Source organism: Corvus moneduloides, chromosome 3, assembly GCF_009650955.1.
Source record: "Corvus moneduloides isolate bCorMon1 chromosome 3, bCorMon1.pri, whole genome shotgun sequence".
NCBI lineage: Eukaryota > Metazoa > Chordata > Aves > Passeriformes > Corvidae > Corvus > Corvus moneduloides.
Window position 1 is genome coordinate 5,000,930 of NC_045478.1, and position 21,875 is coordinate 5,022,804.

The 21,875-nt window shown below is 41.5% G+C and overlaps 1 protein-coding gene across 1 annotated transcript in view; it reads left to right on the plus strand.

Moving 5' to 3' along the window:
* Positions 1-19,159, plus strand: part of CDC5L (cell division cycle 5 like) — a 30,857-nt gene extending 11,698 nt beyond the window's left edge. Inside the window, exons 11-16 of the mRNA XM_032104060.1 lie at positions 544-708; positions 2,282-2,362; positions 2,697-2,942; positions 5,675-5,872; positions 17,373-17,585; positions 18,675-19,159. Coding sequence (XP_031959951.1) covers positions 544-708; positions 2,282-2,362; positions 2,697-2,942; positions 5,675-5,872; positions 17,373-17,585; positions 18,675-18,779 — 1,008 coding nt within the window. The 3' untranslated portion in view covers positions 18,780-19,159. The remainder of the gene's footprint in view (positions 1-543; positions 709-2,281; positions 2,363-2,696; positions 2,943-5,674; positions 5,873-17,372; positions 17,586-18,674) is intronic.
* Positions 19,160-21,875: the final 2,716 nt, after the last annotated feature.

A 21,875-nucleotide genomic window follows, 5' to 3' on the forward strand; every position in this document is an offset into this window, starting at 1 on the left:
GGAGATCAGCCAGATGGACCCTGCCAATTAGACATGGTATAAAAGGGCATATACCTAATAGGTAGCACCTTAGGAGCTCCTTTCATGTGGCTGTTCTGCAGCCTTGACTGTGGCTTTGAATATCTCCCACCTGAGCTATTGACGGGGGTTTTTTTTGCCTAGCTAAGGATATCCACTCCAGGTGTTTGGTCTGTTCTCACAAAAATAACTCTTCAAGTTCAAAATTCCAGAGCTCCTCTTAGCTTGAAGGAGAAGGTTTATTTGATGTACTTATACTTTGGTTCTGTCTTAGTCTTTTTATAGTAAAAAGACTTTTTGCTACTAGAAGGGAAACTGGGGCTTCAAATTCCTGGTGGACTCCACTGGTTTGCAGATCTGGTGCTTTCTGGCTTTGCAGCAGACTGAGGTGGCCAGGGGATAATTAGTGTGTTGTTCCTGTCTGTTAATGCAGATGAATGGAGTTTGGTTGTGTTGCACTCAGGGTATTGTGCTACATTCAGTGTATGAATCCAGAAGCATCACATCTCACTGCCCTTCCCACAGGAGAGGGAGTCTCGGGAACACCTGCGCATGGGGCTCATGGCCCTCCCTGCTCCAAAGAACGACTTTGAGATTGTTCTGCCTGAAAACGCAGAAAAAGAACTTGAAGAACATGAAGTCGATGAAACCTTTGTAGAAGATGCTGCTGATGTAGAAGCCCGCAAGCAGGTCAGTGTGTGAGATGTGTTTAAAATAAAATGCATTCCTTGTATGGTTCTCATCGTTTCACACCTGTTTAATGGAAGTGGTACAGCTTCTTCTACAGGATAACAAAATAAAATGTTTTCTTTGCTGCTCTCAGAGTATACACACAGAGGCCAAATCAGTTGTCTCTCTAAATCATTTTCTTAATTTGTTGATGTTACATATCCCATAATTTTCTGCCATGAAGTCCTTAAGAGTGTCTGTGTCCTACCTCCTGCCTTTGTCCCTCAGAAGATAAAAATATAATTCAAAGCTTTTTTCTACAGTGGCACATGCGTGATTTTAATCACGTGAGAACTGTGCTTTTTTTCAGTTTCAGGTTATTTTCTCAAGGTTAAAAGTTGCTGTTTGTGAAAGGTTAGACAGGTATATACAAATTCAGGCAGGTAGCACACAGATAAAAATCTGCCCTGTGGGGAAGTGGTACCCTTGGCTGGTACCAGAGGATTACCCAGACAGCCAAGTTGTGAGTGGGGTCCCTGTTGTTTTGTTTTGGTTTAGAGTCAAGGAAGGCTAGATAAAGTACAAGCCTAAATTCTGCCAGTTAAATGGCTGTACTGGCCAGTAACCAGAGACACTTTAAGTCTTTTTAATAACAGTCCCTTTTCTATTTGTTGCTTATCCTAAGTCTTGTGTTGCAAATCTCATTTTGTTATATACCTTACATAAATATAAATGTTTTTTATAAAAATAAATGGGATTTTTGAGTCCAGAGAAGTTTTTGCCAATAGCTGTGCTTTGACAAGTGAACAAAATATTTTAAAAAATCCAGTGCTTTGCTATCTTTAAATGGGAAAAGCATTTCCCAGAATTTGATTCCTAGTGTGTTCCATTTGGGGAGGCACATGTTCTGTACATGTATGTCTTGTGCATACTTACCGTAATAAAAAGTCTGAACAAATACAAGTAATATATGTGTTTAGAATAGAGGAAAGAATTTGAGTTGTACCATCATACAAGAAAAGAGCATCCTGCCTCCAAGTGAAGATGTGACACGCTGGGATTAGAGCATGGAAGATGTTGGTCAGTGTTCCTGAAGTTCCTGACAATACTGGCTTTTCATGTTATTTATTGTTTAAAAGTGTATTGTAAAGAGGACTCTCATGTTTTTACACTTTCACAAGTATTGTTTTAGTAATATATGTACTGTAAGTCATTGAAGATGACAAATAGAATCTTGGCTGCTAATTTAAGAGTCTTCCTGGTGGATTTGATGTCTGAAGAGTTAGAGCAGTTGTCACATGTGGAGAAATGTGTAAAGAATGAAAGCTGGAGTTGAGACTGAAGGAGAATTTGATGCTTGGAAATGACTTTCGAAGTTGTCTCTTCTCTTAGTCTGCTGTGCTCTTCCCATGCACTTTAGAGGCAGTAAATTATGTTGTCATCACATTACTTAGCTCTGGCTTAGTAACATGAAGTCTTTATACTGGGAGGAATCTTTACTGCAATAATTAGTTAGTTTTTATATCATATACATTCCTAGGCAGCATCTAACTGTGTTACAGTGGCTGGAGTAACACTTGCCTTGTTTGTTTAGGCTCTCCGAGAAGCGGAGCGTGCCAAAGAACTGAAGAGAATGCACAAAGCTGTGCAGAAGAATCTACCACGGCCCTCAGAAGTAAGCAGAAATGAAATTCATTGTTAAAGAACAAAAATTAAAAATAAAGGCTTTAACCATTATAGGAGGAAATAGAGTCTAAGGAGATCATGAGAGAGTGAAATCTTTGTTTGACTATGCTGATTTACAGGAAACTTCTGCAGCAAAGTTGCCATGAGGTATTTCATCAGCACAAATGCTGAGATTGCTGCATGTGTCACACCACAAGGGATTTTGGCACCTGTTCTGCGGGGTTTAGCTGATACATAAAATTCATACTTTAGAGGAGATTGATTAATTTAATACTGTCTTTGGTGTATGTGATATTTACAAACGTCTTTTTATTCCTGGGCAGGTTAATGAAACAATACTGAGACCCTTAAATGTGGAACCACCTCTAACAGACTTGCAGAAAAGTGAAGAACTCATAAAGAAAGAGATGATCACAATGCTTCATTTTGATCTTTTACACCATCCGTTTGGAGAACAGTTTACTGGTAAGAAAGGGAAAGGCCCAGGATTTGGAAGCAACAATGCAGAGCATATGGCTTACTTGGAACAAAATCCTTATGAGAAGTTCTCCAAAGAGGATCTCAAGAAGGTGAGAATTGTGTGGCCTAAGAAGACGTAAAGTCTCCTTAAACCATGGTTCTGTAATCTCGGGGAAAGAAGGTGGGTCCAAGCCTGCACAGAATTCAGTTGGGAGGTCTCCAGAGGGTTGTATGAAGATCTGTAATCATAGAGTTGTTGAGGTTCAAAAAAGACCTCTAAGATAATCAGGTTTGATCATTAACTCAGCACTGCCAAGCATTAAGGATAAGTTAATAAGTAAGGATGATTTACATTCACATTCTTCTTTCTATGAGCTGATGTTAATCTGGGCACTCAGCAGAATGATGAGGATTCTGTACTTGCCCATAGGTACTGTCATTTACATACAAATTTGAATGTTGTGGTTGCTTATAGTTTTAAATAAGGGTAAGAGCAATAATACCCCAACAGTTACCAAATTCTACTTCACTATTTCTGTAAACTGGTGCTAAATCATTGAGGCATTAACCAGGTGTGACACTCACCTGAATTTCCTTAGTCCAGAATTACGAAGCATTTTCTTCAAAGCAGTGCAGACTAAATAGGACAGTGGTAGTCAGCTTATAACATGGAGCAGCAAATCAAGTTGTTTAATTATGCTTGACAAGCTTGATCCAGGTGATCTGTGCTGGTGCAGAGCCTGCTGGGCTGTGGCAGCTGATCTTACAGCCATACTTGGTCCAGAAGTGCTGAACAGGCAGATTGGGTCGTGGCTGGCTGCAGTGAGTGGGCGGCCTGGGCACCGTGTCCTGTTTTGCATTGTAATCCGAAGTTAAGCAGCAGCCCTGGACCAGGGTTCCAGTTCAGGGTGTTCATTTATTTAAGCAGCTACAGATGTTGCCTTTTGCTGCCAAGTGACAGATAGGCAATTCTGTGGTTTCGCTCTTTCAAAGAGCTTCACCTGTGAAGCTGTGCCAGTAACCTTTGACCAAATGCCTACAGAAATAAAAATTGAGTGAAGAGGACAAAATCACATGCCACCAGGTTGTCTGTCTCTCTAGACTTGTCCTCTGACAATACCTGTTGTATCTCTACACCTAAATCCCATATTCCTTTAAGGTGACTCTAAAGATATACAAGCAGATTTAAAATCCATGTCCTTGACCGTATCTGACCAGTGAATAGAGAGCCTAAAAGGAGAAACACTGAACAGTATGTACTTCCAATTTGTTGTTAAATGAAAAATAAAGGTTTCTTACCAGGAGAAGTTAAAGATGGAAAATAGAGTTAGATCCTGAATTTCACTGCCCTGCCAGTGTCAGATTGTTCCCTTAGGAATGTTCTCTGAGTGCTTTCTCTGGTTGTTTTGAAGTGCAGTGAGAATCAGGTTTGCTATCACTTCCCTTAGAGACTATTACAGTCCAGTAGGTTTTGTCTGGAAACTTTCTTCAGAATCCCTGGAAATTTTGTCTCCTAACTGATAGGCAGAAGTTTTTTTTGCATCCCTGCTCCTGCTTGCTCACTAACATTCAGCACAGTATTCCCTCTTTGTCTAAAATCCAGTTCAAACCAGGAAATTTTCCTGTATCTGTGATCTCATCTGGGGCTTGTTTATTTTGCTTTACTTCATTTGTTTTTAGAACATCTTCTCCTAAAACCATTTCATAAAATACTCCTTTCTTTTCCTGATGTGTAGTTCTCTTTTGGGAAGGATTAGCAGTGATAGCAGTGGTGCTGGGCATGGTGTGCTGAGCTCCTGGAGCTGGGGAACACTTCTGGTGCCACAACTAAATAGCCTCAAGTAGTTCTTCACAGTGTACTAATCTCGGCTAATTGAAATGTATAAGATTTAGCGTTGTCACGTGTGGTTGGGTTACTCCTGTTTTACCTGTCTTGACCATCAAAGACAGGTAATTAATTTTCCTTTCCCCAGTATCTGTGGAATCATCTAATCTGGTGATACCTGAATTTCTACCTGGTCCGTGTGCAGTTACAAAACATAACATCTGCTCACAGTAAGATACCTACTGCTCATAGGGAAGTTTGTGCTGCACCTGTAGCTCCTGTTGAAAGAGAGGACATGGACATGCTCTTATAACCAATGAAGTCCAGATTGGCAAAGACATTTTACTTTTTTAGTTATTAATAAAATTGGAAGGACCCAGGTGCCTGTAATTTTGCAAGCCACGTTCTTTGTCAGAAATGTTAAGAGTTGTGAGACCAACAAGAATCTTTCCAGTTCTTTGTAAACTTTGTAAACTAAACTGGAAGCAGCAGAGTGCTCATATCTCACCAGTTCTTCAGCCACAGAACGTGTTACTTACAGTCAGAGTTGTATTTCCTACAGCGGAGCTTATGCAGCTCACCCGGGAATGTTTAGACTTGACTTTCCAGGTTGTGTTGAGAAGGGCAAGCAAAAGGAAAAGTGGTTTTTGTTTCATAGAACAGCTGCTTCTGTCTGTACAGTTCTCCCTCCCCTCAAGGTCCCTGCTTTTATCTCTGTTGTTCTGCCGCAAGAAGTATCTCGCTGTGCCACAGCTTTCATTAGCCATGCCAGAGTGATGTCAGGTTTGGCCAAATTATATAAAATGGGGGATAGTTGTGCTGTGAAGAGCCTTCTAGCCTGGGTTTCATTTATAATCCACAGCATCTGTGTTCGATTTCATAGTTAGCTTGACCTGATGGTAAGCTTTGAGTTTGAAAAGCTGCCCCCATGAATTGCACACTGAAGGTTTGAAAAGAAGAGGAATTTCCTTGTATCCTGTGTATTGTAACTGCAGTTTCTCTCATCCTTTCCAACAGGCACAGGATCTACTGGCACAAGAGATGGAGGTGGTAAAGCAAGGAATGGGGCATGGGGAGCTGTCAAGTGAAGCTTATAACCAGGTGTGGGAAGAATGTTACAGCCAAGTGTTGTACCTGCCTGGACAGAGCCGCTACACAAGGGCTAACTTGGCCAGCAAAAAGGACAGGATAGAGTCACTTGAAAAGAGACTTGAGGTCAGTGTCACTTTTTTCTGCCTTCTGCACCTCCTTATTTCTTGAGTTTCCTTGTGTTTTGGGTTTTTTTCTCTGTAGGAGTTCAGTTAAGTCTTTTAAAGGGATTAATTTGAAAAGGTTGTTGAGGAATTCTAGGGAGTTCATAGATGTTTTTGAGATACTTAAACCAACTTCTCTCATCTTCCTCCTCAAAATATCCCCACACAGAGTACTCCCACATACAGTTTCTCTCTGCACTATTAGCTGGGACACAGCTCATCCACTTTATTCTCAGCTGGAGAGAAGGTCAAGTTCTGCTGTCTCTTAATTGCATGTGGATTTTTTGTTGTTTTCCTAATCTCTGCTGTGAGTGGATCAGATCTTTCTCATATTGTACGTTGTCCTTGATTGTGGCCAGTATGAGGAGAAACTTCAGAGAAAGATGCTTAAAAGAACCATCTCTGTCCCAAAGCTCCTCTCAAGTTCTCTTTCCAACTTAAGATTTGGTTTCTGACTGACTATTACATACATGAAGGTTTAGATAGTCCTGAATTCCTGCCAGGCTGGCATCTTCTGCCAATTTCAGTGATTCCCTGCAAATAAGAACAATGGATGTTTGTGCTTCCATTCCACTTTATCAGACCCTTTGACACTGATTTCGCTTGCCCAGTCACCTCTCTAGATTTTTCACCCAAACAAAAAAACCCATACAAAACCCTCAAAACAGACAATATTAATGAAAACATGTAAGCTTGTTTGAAATGGTTTCTTCCCACAGAATATGTTTGTTTTGACTTGCAGTAAGTCATTAAATGTTTTCTAAAGTACCATTTTAGCCTAAAAGTCTCTCTAAATTATGCAGGCATCAGATTATTTTTTTCCATGGTAAAAGGAAACTTTTTTGGTAAAGTTTTTCTGTATTTGACATCAACATAGCTACTGTTGCTAGAAGTAAACCTCCCCAAACAGCTGCTACCCCAGAAATAGCATGAGAGGCCAGAAAGGCTGAATTTCATTTGGTTCTTACACATGAAATACAACGTGAGTGTGTGTTTTGTAGAGTCTATCAGTCAAGAGCATTGTCCAAGTACAGATCCTGCAGTTGTTAGCCAAGCTCTTGGGCTGGGAGCAGTTCACCTGCGTGTAGTCTAGTAGTAAGGGTTGAGTATCAGCTGCAGAGCCCTTGTCGTGCTGCTGCTCACCCAGCAGAGAGCACCATTGCCCTGTCCAGCTCTGCCTGACAAGCTCTCACTTGATCTGCTTTGCCAAACCCGTGTGAGAGCTCAGCAGCAGCCTGGCTGTGCATGGCAGCAGGGCCGGGCGGGCAGTGTGCCAGCAGTCGGAGGGCTGCACCTAATTTGTGTACAAATGCTTTTGAAATTTAAATATCTTAGGCCCAAAACGACATTAGAAGGGCATTATTAAAGTTGCAAAGTCAAACAGTCCAAGTTAGGTAATGCACGAACAGCCTTAATTTGCCTATGCATATGCTTTTTGAGACAGTCTTTAATTTCATGATTACAGCCTAGTTTTTCCACAGACTCATTTACTGCACAGGGTGGATGGTACTTGCTTAATGAGTAGCTCTTGAATATTTTGTTTTCTCTTAATTGTTTGGTGTGTGGCCCTGTGCCTTTATCCCGTGCACTGTTTCTGCAGTCTAAATTGGTTACTTCTGTGTGGGCAGCTTTTTTGTGCTGTTGATTTCTGTCCTTCTCTTCGCAATATTTGAATGAGTAGTTGGTGGTGGAATGCTTATTAAGGATACTGAAGCAAAGTAAGGTCAAGTTTATCATTCATCAAACTCGTGTGTGTTTGTTCGAAGCGCTCGTTGCTCTGCAGTCACAAGACAGTCACCCAGAAAGCAAAATGTGAATCAGAGGTCTTGCAAAAAGAAAAAATTGGGTTTCATTTGCTGCCAACATTGCATGGGACTCTGTGAAAGGCACCTAACAAAATCCTGTTAGCTGTGTCCCATCAGGCTGAGGAATATGATCCTGCCCCTCTGCTCAGCCCTTCTGAGGCACATCTGGAGTGCTGTGTCCAGTTCTGGGCTCCTCAGGACGAGACAGACATGGAGCTCCTGAAGCACGTCCAGCGCAGGGTGACAAAGATGATGGAGGGGCTGGAGCATCTCCCTGACAAGGAAAGGCTGAGGCAGCTGGGGCTATTCAGCCCCGAGAGGAGACACAGCTGAGAGGGGCCCTCATCCCTGTCTGTTCCTGTCTGCAGGGAGGGCTCAGGGCAGGGCCCAGGCTCTGCTCCGTGGGACCCCAGCAATGGCACCAGAGGAACGGGCAGGGACTGATGCCCAGCAAGTTCCACCTGGACATGAGGCAGAACTTCTGTCCTGGGCAGTGACTGAGCCCTGAACAGATTGCCCAGAGAGGCTGTGGAGTCTCCCTCACTGGAGATATTCCAGAACTGTCCGGACACAGTCCCGTTCCCTGTGCTCTGGGTTATTCTGTTTGAGCAGAGAGGAGGGACCAGATGAGCCACTGTTATGCCTTCCAACCTGACCCATTCTGTGCTGTGATCAGTCACTGCAGCTATGAGACTCTGGCTAATACAGCTACATACCCTGGGACCTCAGAGTGCTGCTGGATGAGGCTGATGGCTTGGTGCACTTCCACACACAATCCTGCTCTCCCATTTTCCTGTGTTCCGAAATACCACCCCTCAGTCCAGGCAGGCGCTGGGGTCAGCAGAGCCCATGACTGCAGGTGCAGCGAGCACTGTGCTGCCTCTCACAGCTCACTGTTGTTGAGTGCAGGTGGACTCTGCAAAGTTAAATTTGACCTGAAAATCTCTCCTAAGTGTGTGCAAAATGCAGTTTAGTGCAGCTCTGTGGCCTGACCCTAAAAGGTCCTTCCTAAAAGCAAGATCTACATGTACAGGTTTTTTAAGCATGGGTCACCTGCTGAATCACTTTTTAAACAACAAATAAAAAGCATAGCAGTTTAATGAACAAATGAATATGCAATGAAAAAAGCAGTGATTTTTTTTCCTAACCCATTCTCAGCAATGAAAAAAACCCACCTTCATTTTAATGTTTTTCCAAGGAAAATTGTCTGAAAGCAATACGAGTTGAAACAGATATTTTAATGGGAAGTATCAGACAAGCTTAATGAAAAGCAGGGATATTAGCTCAGCTTTCAGTATCCCAAGACACTTGCTTGTACTGTTAACTTTCTTTAAGAGAAGAGTAGAAACTGTAAAACAGAGTTTGCCAGCAACAGCAACTTATGTTGGTCAGTTTTGGGGGCTGCTTCTTCCTCTTTATAGTGCACTAAGATCATTAGCGAAAAAACCCACAAGAGTGTAGTGATATCTGGCACAGCTGCACATGGGGAAGCCACTGTCTATAGTTCCATATGGGACTGCTGACACACTGCAGATCGTGTGCAGAAAAATCAAGCTATTTCTGAGCCTGTCTTTGTCGCTCAGAGATTCCTGGCTGGATTGATGGTGTGGACACACAGTCATTTCCCTCTAATTGTCCTGTTCTCACATTCTGAGTGGTTTAGTCGTGGCAGCCTATGTTGACATGACATTTATCTTTCTAAAATGGATGCTGATATCACAAACAGATTTGTGTTGTTACTGATGAACTTGAGGAGGCAAAGTGGAGCCATTGTGGAGAGCTTCTGTTTGGCTGGGTATCCTGTCCAGGCATCATCAGTAATGCACAACTCAGCTGTAGTTCTGATGTTGGAGTGTACTGCTGTGTATTAGTAATACTTTTCATTTCTTTGTTTCGAGGGGTTTGGACTCTTTGAATGTGTTGCTTAATGTGGTTTAGGAGTGCTACAAGATTAGTATGTGAATTTTCTTGCATTACAGATAGGGAATTTGAGGTCCATGTGAGTGAATCCCTGTGACCTCAGTATGTGTCTGTGGTACACTTCTAGATTTGTGGAATTTTCTGATCTTTCCAATAGTTTCTAGAAATCCAGAATATTTTTTCAAGGCTAGGCTACTCTGCAGAGCAAGTGATTTCAGAAATTGGAGTTTTCTGATGCGTGCAGTGGTGTTCAGTAACTGCTTCAGTTCTCTGCAATATCTTTTGCTCCTTTCTCTTCCAAACAATATATTTATAAAGAAAAGCATTCCTACTAACATATATTAACTAGGTTTATTTATTTCATTATAAGATGAAATGAGACAGTAAAGGCATCTATTTAACAACCTAGTTGCTTCCCTTTGTAGTTCACAACATAGAAACTTCCTGTCATCTTTATTTTTCCTTTGAAGATGGTTAATTGTCTTGGGTGACTTGGCAAGTTGGCTTGCAGAATACAAATACTTTTGCTAACATTGTGGTAGTTAACATTATCATTTCAGTTGATACTAAATTATAAACACTGTTGGAAGCCTACAGGGGAAACGTTCAAGATAAACTGTATATGCAAAATATAGTAAATTATCTAATTTTGCAGTATCCAAGATACATCAGGGTGGTGATTTACCAAAGTGTTGATTTTTGCTTTTGATTGCAGCCCAAGTCCTCTGAATTAGTTCAGATTAAAAACAACTCGTTTAGCTGGAGTTTTATGGGTTACATGGTACACTCTGCTGCAGGGTGTATCACTTAGTTTATTGGAGATTGTATTTTAATTTCTCTCTAGTTTATGTGCTTCTAAAGTTTCTGGTTTCTTTTGCATTTTCAGGTGTGCTGATACTAAGAAAGCACCTGGAGAAAATAAGGGATTATTTAGGACTAGGAATAGAGAAATTACTCACAAAACTAAAATATGGTGAAAATCCTGAGTCGCATTGCTTTTATGGTCACATATTATTTTGTGCTAATGTCTTGCCTTTGTAGAATACACTTTTTTAATAAGATCTGTTGGGAATATAGTTGGCAGAGGATCACAGCAGAAAGTTATCAGGGGTCTTCACTGTCAAATTGTTCAGAATCTGGTAACTTAGCGTGCTTAGAAATAAAGTTCAGCATTGACAAAGTTCTCATTGCAAAGGCCTTTGCACTCCCTCACTGTTCAGAATTGACTGCTGCAGGATCATTGTGGGGCTTCTGCTGGGATTGAGAGCAAACCAGGCTCTTTGCCAGCTCCTTTATTGCCTGGGCTTCCACAACATTGTCAGCCTCTGGAAGAGGCCGGTGCAGGCACTGTGGGTGTGCAGGGGCAGTGTTTGAAGGTAATTACACTCTGCTGGATGCCCTGTGACCTCACCAGACACAGCAGTAACTCATGTTTGCTTATGGTTAATCAAAGCTCTTGGCATTGGGTGGCTGTTGCTGTGTGTGATCTTAATGCAAGGTTTTTCTTTCCCAGTGAGTGGTAGAGAGTTTCCCAAAAAGTTTAGTAAAAATAATCAGTTTTTCATCATAAACTACTCTTCTAGACATGTTTCTGCTGTGATTGAGATAGGATCATAGAATCATTAAGATTGGAAAAGACCTCTAAGGTCATCAACCTTATACCACCACCTTGTTCACCTCTAAACCATGTCCTCAAGTGCCATAGCCACACATTTTTTGAACACTTTCAGGGATGGTGACTTTACCACTTCCCTGTGCAGCCTGTTCCAATGCTTGGCAATCCTTTCCATAACAATTTTTTTTCCCTAATATCCAGTGTAAACTACCTCGATGCAATTTGAAGCCATGTCCTCTCATCCTGTCACTTGTTACCTGGGAGAAGAGACTGACAGCCACCTCAGTACAATCTCCTTTCTTTGTAGAGATCATATATGGGTATCACTCATAAAATTGCTGGTCTTAGAAGCAGTTCCCAAATAAAAATGTTCAAAGTGGACTTTAATGTCATTGCTGTAGATCAGCAGTGACTGCTGACTTACACAGTAACTTTTCTAGATTATTCTAGTTTTAGGTAGTTGATGCTGTGAACTTCTGTGGCAACACTTGCTTTTCATATACCGTGTTGTCTTTACTCAACAGTCACACCAACTCATGTTATGACGTTTGAAGACAAGTCATTATAATTTCTGGAACATACTTCAGGGGGAGCATGCTCTTGAGTCATTAGATTTGTCTGTGAGTAGAGAGAATAGCATTCTTCAGATATCAGTAAGTCATAATGCTATAATGATCCACATGGCTGAGTACAATATAGGAGTTTACCTGGGGCTTCCCTGTTAAATTGGGAAAAGGCAGCTGGTCTAGTTTCAGTTGTGAAGTTGTGGTTGCTTACCAGCAGTGCCTTAAATTGAGGATTTTTTTAAGTGAAAAACTTTGTGTGAACCCAGTCAACTAGAATTCATTTCTTGCTTTTTCATGTCTTAACAGCCACATGTTCAGTCCCTCTTTGCCTACTCTGATCCTGATCAACACCTTTTCATGATCCTCATTCTCTCTCATACATTAAGTAAAGCACCTTACTGGTGAGGCCAGATTGGGCTTGGATTTGGGCTTGGAGCAACCTGGTCTAGTGGAAGGTGTCCCTGCCCATGGCTGAACAGTTGGAATCTTGATCTTTCAGGTCCCTTCCAAACAGCTCAACCCATTTTCTGATTCTGTGATCTTCAGTGTCACTGCAGAAATGTGAAATTGTGTCAAGCCCATGGAGTGGTTTCAGTCAATGAGCTGAGCTAATGTTTAATAGATTGAGGCCATATTGTTCTACACTGGACATGCAATTTTGGTTTGATACTAACTCCAAGCCTCAGTTTCTAGCAGAGTTGACTTATCTTTTACTAAATTAAGGGTAACTAAGGCAAGGCTCTATGGAGAATTTTGCCTGGTCAAACTCTAGACAGATGAAACAGTGTCAAGCCAAAAATAGAGAATTCTGTCCAAGAGCTTGGAACTGAAAAGGTATTTTTAAGTAGAGAAATTAGTGACTTTTTTTAAAAAAAACAGGTAATTGTTGAGTGCACCATAAGCTTGTAAAGGCAGGTGATCCCAGCATGGCCAGAGGATTCTGTATTGTTGGGGTCCTCATTGTGCCTGGGGTGGTTGGAAATGTCTGGCTTGGAGTACGAGCTGCTGTCGAGCTGAGCACGCTCTCACCCCAGCCACTGCAGCTGAGCCAGCACGAGCCAAGCTCACAGACCTGCCATTCCAATTAAGTTAATCCATCTCCTGCCAGCAGAACTGAAATGGGGAGGGCCACATGTGGGTCTGAGGTGAGGAAGGAAGTTAAGTAACATTTAGAGTAGTCCTATGTATGTTCCAAGAGTACCCTGCTCAGCCGGCGTAGCTGAAGCTGGCAGAGGATTGCCCTGCACAAGTGAGGCAGCTTTGTGATGATGTTGATTCTCCAAGGTCATGGAACAGGTTGGTTTACTTTGACTGTGGCTCTGCTCTGAACATGCAGCAGTTTTTCTTCCATGTTTGTTTAATCCATCCAGCATGATTAGGAAGATCAATTAAAAGACAAGAGAGCTTAATGCCGTTCAGGGATTACCAGAAGCTCCACATTAAATGGAAGGAAAACAAACCAGTCAGTACAGGGAAAAAGCCCTTGGAACTGAGAAGGGGTGTCCTCAGTAGACCTGGTGAGATGAGAACTCTGAAAATGCAGTTTTTAAGGCACTTGAGCTCTTCCTTCTTCAGGGTCAGTTTTTCTTAAATCTTTCCCAGTGAATGTTTGTTCTTATAAGGAGTCCTTCCCTGTCCTTCGTTGTCCTTAGTTAAACCTTACAGCTAACCTCCTATCTAAAATTTCCTTCCCAAATTTAAGTCACTCTTACTTTCTCAGGGGCAGATTAATTTTTCACAATGAGCTTCGTGATATTTAAAGCAGGGTGTTGTGTCTTTCTTCTTTTTCTCTATTTTTGTTAGGCAGAGGAAAAGCAAACAAAAAAACCCTGGTTTTCCAGTCAGTCTCCCTTTTCTAGATTATGTTTTATAAACCTCTGGTTATGTCTGTTGCTCTTTTGGCTCTTTTGTCTGCTGCTTGTTTTGGTTTCTCTTCCTTGGTTCTCTAGTGCAGTACTGAAAACTGAACACCACTTTACGAGTCATGAGGGAAGGCTTTTACATCAGAGATTTGGGATGGGATGAGGCTCCCACACTTGCCTTAACATCATATATCATCTTACCCTGTGTCTGTACATGCTGTTCTCATTTTGCTGTAGCTGGTATAAAAGTCAGCAGAACCAAAGCTGGCCAAGGAGCAGTACAAAATAAATAAGTGGAGAAATCTTTCAAATGTCTTTACTCTTTCTGTTAGGTTCAGGGGGAAATGGTTGTCAGATTTTACTCAAATCTATTTCTTTGCTTTAAGCAAATAATGTAGACTACTGTTTAAACACACCTCTTCATAACTGCTTGGAATTTTTAGTTTGGTATCTGAGCCTTAAAATTTTATGAAGCTTGAACTGAAATTTTATGCAGTTGTTGGCACTAATGCAGCAGTCAGCAATTTTTAATAAATAGTATTTGTTACAAAAGCTGAGGACCTCCTTTTGACCTTTTCATAGTAGGTCCTAAAATTCTGTAGTTGGGAGGGAGGGGAAAAGGTGGTGAGTGTTCACATTTCTCCATAAGCAGAGAAGGAAGAAAAGGCTGTTATTTCTGGTTTTAGATACTTTTCTTTTTCCCCCTTTTCTTACTTCTTTTTTTTTTTTTTACAGCAGTGAGGCCTATGATAATCCAAGATGGACAAGGAGCTGAGTAGAAAAGCAGTATAGCAGCCTGTAACATTAGGAGCTCTAGTAGTTAAGAGTCCAGTATCCAGATGAACTCAGAAATACTAAGTCCAATTCTCATTGTCTAAAAATTTCAATAGTGCTTAAATAATGCAGATCTGACACTATAATAAGTGTTAGACTTGAACTGGCTTTGTTAAAAGCTTTAAATTTAAAAAGGCTGTATTATATCTAATACCTTAAGACAGTACACACTTAGGGTGAGATTGAGCTACCTGGTCTTGGATAGCAGTGTCTGTACAAACAGGTTGTGCTCCCATCACAGTCGGTGAAGAGCCTTTCAGTGGGATGTTTAATCTTGTCCCAAGGCCCTGGATCAGATGAGCCATACCCTGGAGTTGCCAGTTTCTCTCCTGATAACAGAAAGACCTCCTGTGACAAGGTCAATGTTGGTGTCTAAAGCCAAGCAAAGTGAATCCCAGCTGAAGAGTGTGAAAGTGTGAGACCAAGCCAGTACTGCCACTGCTGTTGGTGCTACTTGGAACATGGGAGTAATTCAGGTCTTGTGACCACAGTACCCTGATCCAGTCCTTTTCTGTATGGTAGGGATGGAGCTGATAACTGTATTTATGTCCTCATGTACTCAGTGTTTAACATTTCATTAGAAAATGAGGTTGTTGAGAGATCATAGAATCACAGAATGGTTTGGCTTGAAGGGGTCTTAAAGCTCAAGCTTCTTCCATCCCCTTGCCATGGGCAGGGACGCCTTCCACTATCCCAGGTTGCCCAGAGCTCCATCCAGCCTGGCATTGGACACTTCCAGGGATAGGACAGCCACAGCTTCTCTGGGCAACCTATGCCAGGGCCTCACCACCGTCACAGTAAAGACTAAGATCTTCACTCAGAACGACAGAACCCTGGAATTTCTCTAAATGGTCTTTTTTAGCCTGCTCTGAAGGATGACATTGTGATGGGAGTTTCATTCCACACCAGCCGTACTCTACGTTGTCTGTAATGCTGGGAGCAACATGGACAATTGAACTTTGTTACATTAGGCCTCTGTTGCAAACAAAATTCTGTTTTCCTGTGCATCCATCTATTCCATGATCTCTAAATGTCAGTGGCCCTCAGCACACATTTTTCATCCAAGAAACTCTTAGGGTGGAAAATAGTTCATTGGCTGCACAGCTGTATTTGTTGTTGCAGTAATAGCATATTATTTACCAGTGAAGACATTTAAAGCTTTCATACTTTTCCATCAGAGAGTATCCTCACAAATCCCTAATCTATTTATTTAATTTTCTCTAGATTTATATAAATATTGAAAATGAGGCGCCTTTCTGTATGCTTAAAGCACCTTGGGCATAGCTTAAGTCTACATTGCAAACAGAGTTTGAAAAGCGTAGCAGTCTGCATCTCTCTCCCCAGGAGCAAACTAGACAGCTCAGAAAGTCAAATTTCTCTTTCACTCACCCATTAACAGTTTGCTCCCTTGACCATTCACTTTGTTTATCTCTGCACCACCAACTAAAACTGTTCTAAATGAGTGAATAAATTGTTAAGGAGTAGGAGGACATGTTACAGAAGCCTGCAGCTGTGTAACAGAGGGTACTTCAGTACAGCTGGAGGGCTGGAAGGTTGATGAAATGCACTTCGCAGTAGTTTGGTGTGTAAGACTGATGGCTGGGGGTGTCTGGCTGACTGTAGTTACCACTGTGAAGGGCAGATCCCTTTGCAGTAGTTCCTTACCAAAGGAGTTCAGCTTCACTGGTAATAAGTGATATAATATATTGGGTAATTGTAGCAATGAAAAGGTTCTGCTTTTTGGTTGATCGTTGGTAATTTCGTTGTATGTGAGAATGTTCACCAGCAAAGCTTTGATTTTTAAAGAAATGAGGCAAGGGTTGGTGACTGAGACACTGTGGTTCCAAGTTAGCCTTTTATATTTTAACACTTGAGATACTTTCATATTTTATTTCATGTCCTGCACTAATATATCATTAAGTGTGACAAAAATCAAAATCTGAGACGTCTGATTCCTTTTTTCTTGAGCTTGGCGTTGTTCACACAATCCTTTCTGAAAAAAAGGGTTTTGGTTTGGGTTTGGTTTCTTTTTCAAGGAAGAAAGTAGCATTAGGAAAGCCTCAGCAAGGAACTTTATATCCCTGTTTAGAGATGTGAGCTGCTGCACCCCTCCACAGTTGTGCTCAGTGCTGGAGGCCTGTGTTCTGTCTTGGTTTCATAGGATCATAGAATGGCTTGGGCTGGAAGGGACCATAGGGCAGGGACACCTTCCACTAGCCCAGGTTGCTCCAAGCCCCATCCAACCTGGCCTTGGACACTTCCAGGGATCCAGGGGCAGCCACAGCTTCTCTGGGCAACCTGTGCCAGGGCCTCCCCACCCTCACAGGGAAGGATTTCTTCCAAATATTTAATGTAATATAATCTTCATCTTTAGGCCGTTTGTGATTGGGATTCAGTGGTAAAGATTTCTTTGATGCCTTCTTCCAAGCTTTAAAAATTCTGATGGCTATTTCATACTTTCAGTGGTCATTTAATTTTGCCCCAGGTGTAAAAATACACAAAGGCTTCTGTTACCTTTGCTATTTATAAATGTTTTATATAGCATTTATAATATATTAGTATGAATATCTTCAGTTATTGGCATTGTGTCCCAGTTGGCAGAATTTTGTAATTTATGTCACTTTTCTGTTTATGGTTTTTGTCTGGATTACAGTTTTAGAGATGTATTATGACTATTATAAAGGTTTTAATCCAGAAGTCTGGGTTGTTGTAAAATGTGCAGTATGATTTTTTTAATAGAAATCAAAGAACTTGATCAGCTCAACACAATTCCACAGTTGTATTTTTACTACTTTTTTTTTTTTCCTCTTGACTTTTGAGTTCTGGCTAACTAAAGCAACTCCTGGGTTCCTTCTGGCAGATCAACAGAGGGCACATGACCACTGAAGCCAAGAGGGCTGCCAAGATGGAGAAGAAGCTGAAGATCCTTCTTGGTGGTTACCAGTCTCGAGCAATGGGGCTCATCAAGCAGCTGAATGATTTGTGGGACCAGATCGAGCAGGCCCACCTGGAGCTGCGCACCTTTGAGGAGCTGAAGAAACACGAGGATGTTGCGATCCCTCGGAGACTGGAGGTGAGATTCCAAAATCCAGTACCTGAGGTCAGACACAGGCACCTCATGGAAAAGATGTTTTTACAAGGCACAAGCTCTGAGTTTCACAGCCTGAGTTGGTATCAAGTTTTTAATGTTCTCTTAAAATTATACTTTTGGCTTTTACCAGATTCATCTGCCATTTACTTTGGTATCAAAGATCCTGTGATACACATATTAGAGGCTGGGACTAATCTGGCAATGTGTTCTTTAACTTTGGGTTTTTTTTATTTCCTTGTGTGGTTTATTTTATAAGTCTTCTGCAATGCGTATCAGCAGAAGTTCCATCTGTCTCTTAATTTGGTTTGTTTTGGTTTTAATTACTGTTAGAACTTAGGGTAAATGTAAAACTTTTCTAAAATCTCCTTTTTCCTTGAAAGTCAGTAGACTAAATGCTGGTATATACCTGAAATCACTGCCCTGCAGCCACTTTCCTTAGTTTAAGGATCTCCAGGATATTCTCTTTTTATTCAGCTACCAACGTAGCCCTTTATCAAAACTCAGTCCTAGGTTTGAAGCAATGCCAGCCTTGCTTTCCAAGGAATAAGTTTTCACCTGAGCACAATTTTTCTTGTAATGTTTTTTTCCTCCAGAACAGAGGCTTCCATTGAGGCTTAGGTATTCTCAACCACTTGCTCTAAAAAAGATGAAATACATCAGTTCTTAAAACTGATTTTGCAAAGATGGTTTAGAAATGCTGATAGATGTGTCTACAAACTCAGAAGTGATTCATTGATTTAGTGAAAGATAACAGTTAGAACATATTAAATCACTTGATAGCTACTAACAGCACCTGTTTTTAGTAAATGGCAAGGTTCCAATTTGAAATCTCTCCTTTTGAAGCATTTGATCTTAGCTGCTGTCAAAAACAGGGTGAGATACCTGACATTTGCTGTGAATCTTGATACTTTACATCAACTGAGTTTTTTTACATTTATATTTAAAATAAGTCATTTTAGCATTGTCTTGTCTTAATTTTGAGCTCTTCCTAAAATACAATCTTTGGTAATGATCTTCATGGGTGTGATTGGTGGAAAAATGACTGGTTGCTTAATGATATTTTCCTTACAGTGTCTGAAGGAAGATGTGCAGCGACAGCAGGAGAGAGAAAAGGAGCTCCAGCAGAGATTTGCTGACTTCATGTTGGATAAAGAGACTTTTCAAGCAAAGTATTAAAGCACAAAATTCTGTCTGTCACTGATGTAACATTTTTAAAGTGTGCAGATACTTCTCCAGCAGCTTTTGCCAGCAGTTGCAGAAATCAAGTGTAGTCTGCTGTTTGCATCTTGTCAGGTTTTGTTCCTTCAATGGACTATTCCAAATGCTCTAGGTATGACTAGCTCTGGCCAGTGTTAAAAATGGGATTGAAATGTACAAAATTTTATTGAAAGAAAAGAAAAATCACTCTGGTATGATTTTAGCCATGTCTTCATTTGCTAGGGTTATCACATCATTCCTAGTGTTTTATCAGTCTTAAGACCTGTAAGATACATACCTGCATAAAATAAAATGAATAATGTCTTTTGAATAAACCTGGAATGTTAAAAAACAATGAAGTAATAATGTCTGTCTTTTAACTAAAATTGAATCTTCACGTGTCCCGGCCCTCCTTTGTGTTTGTGGTCTTCCCTTCCCCCTGCTGCTGCCTTTATTTTCCATGACTGATTAGCACTAGGAATTACCTAGTACCTGTGCAGGATGGTTGTTGTCCAGGTAAAAAATACCACATTCCCAGCTCTTCTCTGTGCATGTGAAGGAACACTCCCAGCTTTATTCAGGCGCTCTAATGGTCATGCTGGCATAATCTCTCCATGCAGGAACAGAGTAGGGGTAAGTTTTATAAAGATGCCCTGCATGGCCTGATGGAACCATAGATTTCAGCAGAAAATGTACTGTTAAATTTTCTAAGTATTAATTTTTATAAATCATCTGTTTTGTTGCCCATGGTGTGGGATGGGAAAGAAGCTCCATATTTGCCCCTCCTCTCCTTCCACCACTTCTCGACAGGATTTGATTGTCTCATTGCTTTGTCCTGAAGGGTAAGGATGGAATTAGGGAAAAGCAGGAATGCACTGTTTCCTATTCTTTGAGAATTTCCTAAATTTCATCCAAAATCTTCATCTGAGTACTGTTTAGTCAGACTGTACTTAGAACCATAGAATGGTTTGGGTTGGAAGGGACCTTACAGATCCTCTCCTTCCAACCCCCCTGCCATGGGCAGGGACACCTTCCACTAGCCCAGGTTGCTCCAAGCCCTGCCCAACCTGGCCTTGGACACTTCCAGGGATCCAGGGGCAGCCACAGCTTCTCTGGGCAGCCTGTGCCAGGGCCTCACCACCTCACAGGGAAGAATTTCTCCTTAACATAAAATCTAAATATATTCAGTTTGAAGCCATTGCTCCCTGTCCTGCCACTCTGGTTCCTGACAAAGGGTCCCTCTCTGGCTTCCCTGCAGGCCCCCTTCTGTTCCTGAAGGTCACTGTGGGGTCTCCACAAAAGCTTCTCCAGGCTGAGCAGCCCCAGTTCTCCCAGCCTGTCCCCATAGGGGAGGTGCTCCTATCCCTGGAGCAATTTTATGGCCTCCTCTGGACCTGCTCCAGCTGTGCCATGTCCTTCTTACAGTGGCCCCCAGGCCTGGAGGCAGCTCTGCAGATGGGGTCTCGCCACCCAGCTCATGTTGAGTTCTTGTCAACACTTGGTTAGATGTTACCAAGTAAAATTTTGTCAGCTATTCCCAGTGCTTTTAATACAAGTATTTGCCACAATCAGGCATCTCACTAGAGATTTCTATCAAAATTAGGTTTTCTAAAAATAAAAATATGCTCTCACGTGTTTATTTTTGTGGAAGTGTTTGGGGAACTTCTTCAGGGATCCATCGTACTTCCAGCTCCTGCACTTGGGGTCTTTTGAGCTGTGGCTTCTGGAAAGGCACAGGGAAAAAGGCAAAACTGTTGTTAACAGCACAAAATTTAGCAATTAAATACATCCAGTAACATGCATCGTGCAATTTTGCTTGCATATATTTGAAATTTAAATGGGGCTTTTGCTGTCTGGAATTTTACCAGATTACAGTGTCACTTTGCTTCGGCCTTGGGAGTGTTACTGGGGGACACTGTCAGGGTTGTGCCTGTGTAGCTCTGTCAATGCCATCCATGAAGATCAGTGATTACCAGATCTTTTTAAATGTTACCTGGCTGAGTCCTACTGATCACTGACAGGAGTAGGGACACAGCCAGCCTTGGAATATCTTTCCCTATGCTCACCAGGACATCATTCTTCTGAAGTATTAATGCAATTATAGACTACATTCTTCTAGAAATGTGTTAAATATTAAACTAAGCCAGAACACATCTGGAACGAAGTATTAAGCATCAATCTTGTAGCATATGGGGTATTTTAGCTTGGATGGTTATACCCAAAAGGAAAAATCATGGCATATCATGTCAGTTCTTGTGGTTGTGTGGTAGCTGGAGATATTAACAGAGAAACCCTTGTAGGTTTACCAATACCACAACTACAATTGTTTCCTTTCTTTTTAGGGTTGCAGCAGAGCCTCTTTGATGTGTCCTGTATTTTTGACAGCTTTGGAGTTAGACAGGTATTCAAACACTGCCTTAAATTGTTTAAATGACAAATTCAGAAGGACTGATCGTTCACAAAAGACTTTTCTTTCTTGAAATGCATGCAATTAACCAGTCATTAATTGCAGCAGGGAAACATTTGTGGTGTGCAAAGCAGCAGGCAGAGGTGGTTGTATTTGAGAAGTACCTGCAGGAGGTTTGTTCAGTGTTTTCTGCAGTACAGTTTGTTCACACAACACTTAAGTTCACAGTTGCCTCTGTCTTTAGTCATAATTTTTGTTCTAAAGTTTCTATCTTAATAATGAAAGAAAACTAATAAAATCTCTTTCCTTTTAGCTTGGCCATGCCGTGCTTTAGCTTTGTACCTTCCCTGACCTGCCTGCTCCAAGGCAGCCAGTCTTAGATCTGCTGAAATTACCCCAAAAACTTCACACGGGGTGCTCTGTTCATGGGTCTGCTGAGTCCAGAGAGGTGTGAACAGAGCAGCAGAGCCTGGTTAAAACATCCTGAGATCATTCAGGTGTGGGATCTTAAACTGGAGTGCTTAGGAAATCTGTCCAACCAAATTTGGATGCTGGTAGATGTCGGTGCTTCTAGCTGCAGGTGATGATGGAGCTTGGGCTTGCCTGATCTATTTCTTGATTTTAGGCCCAGTTTGTGTCCTGAACAGCACTTCCTGAATCTCCTTCTA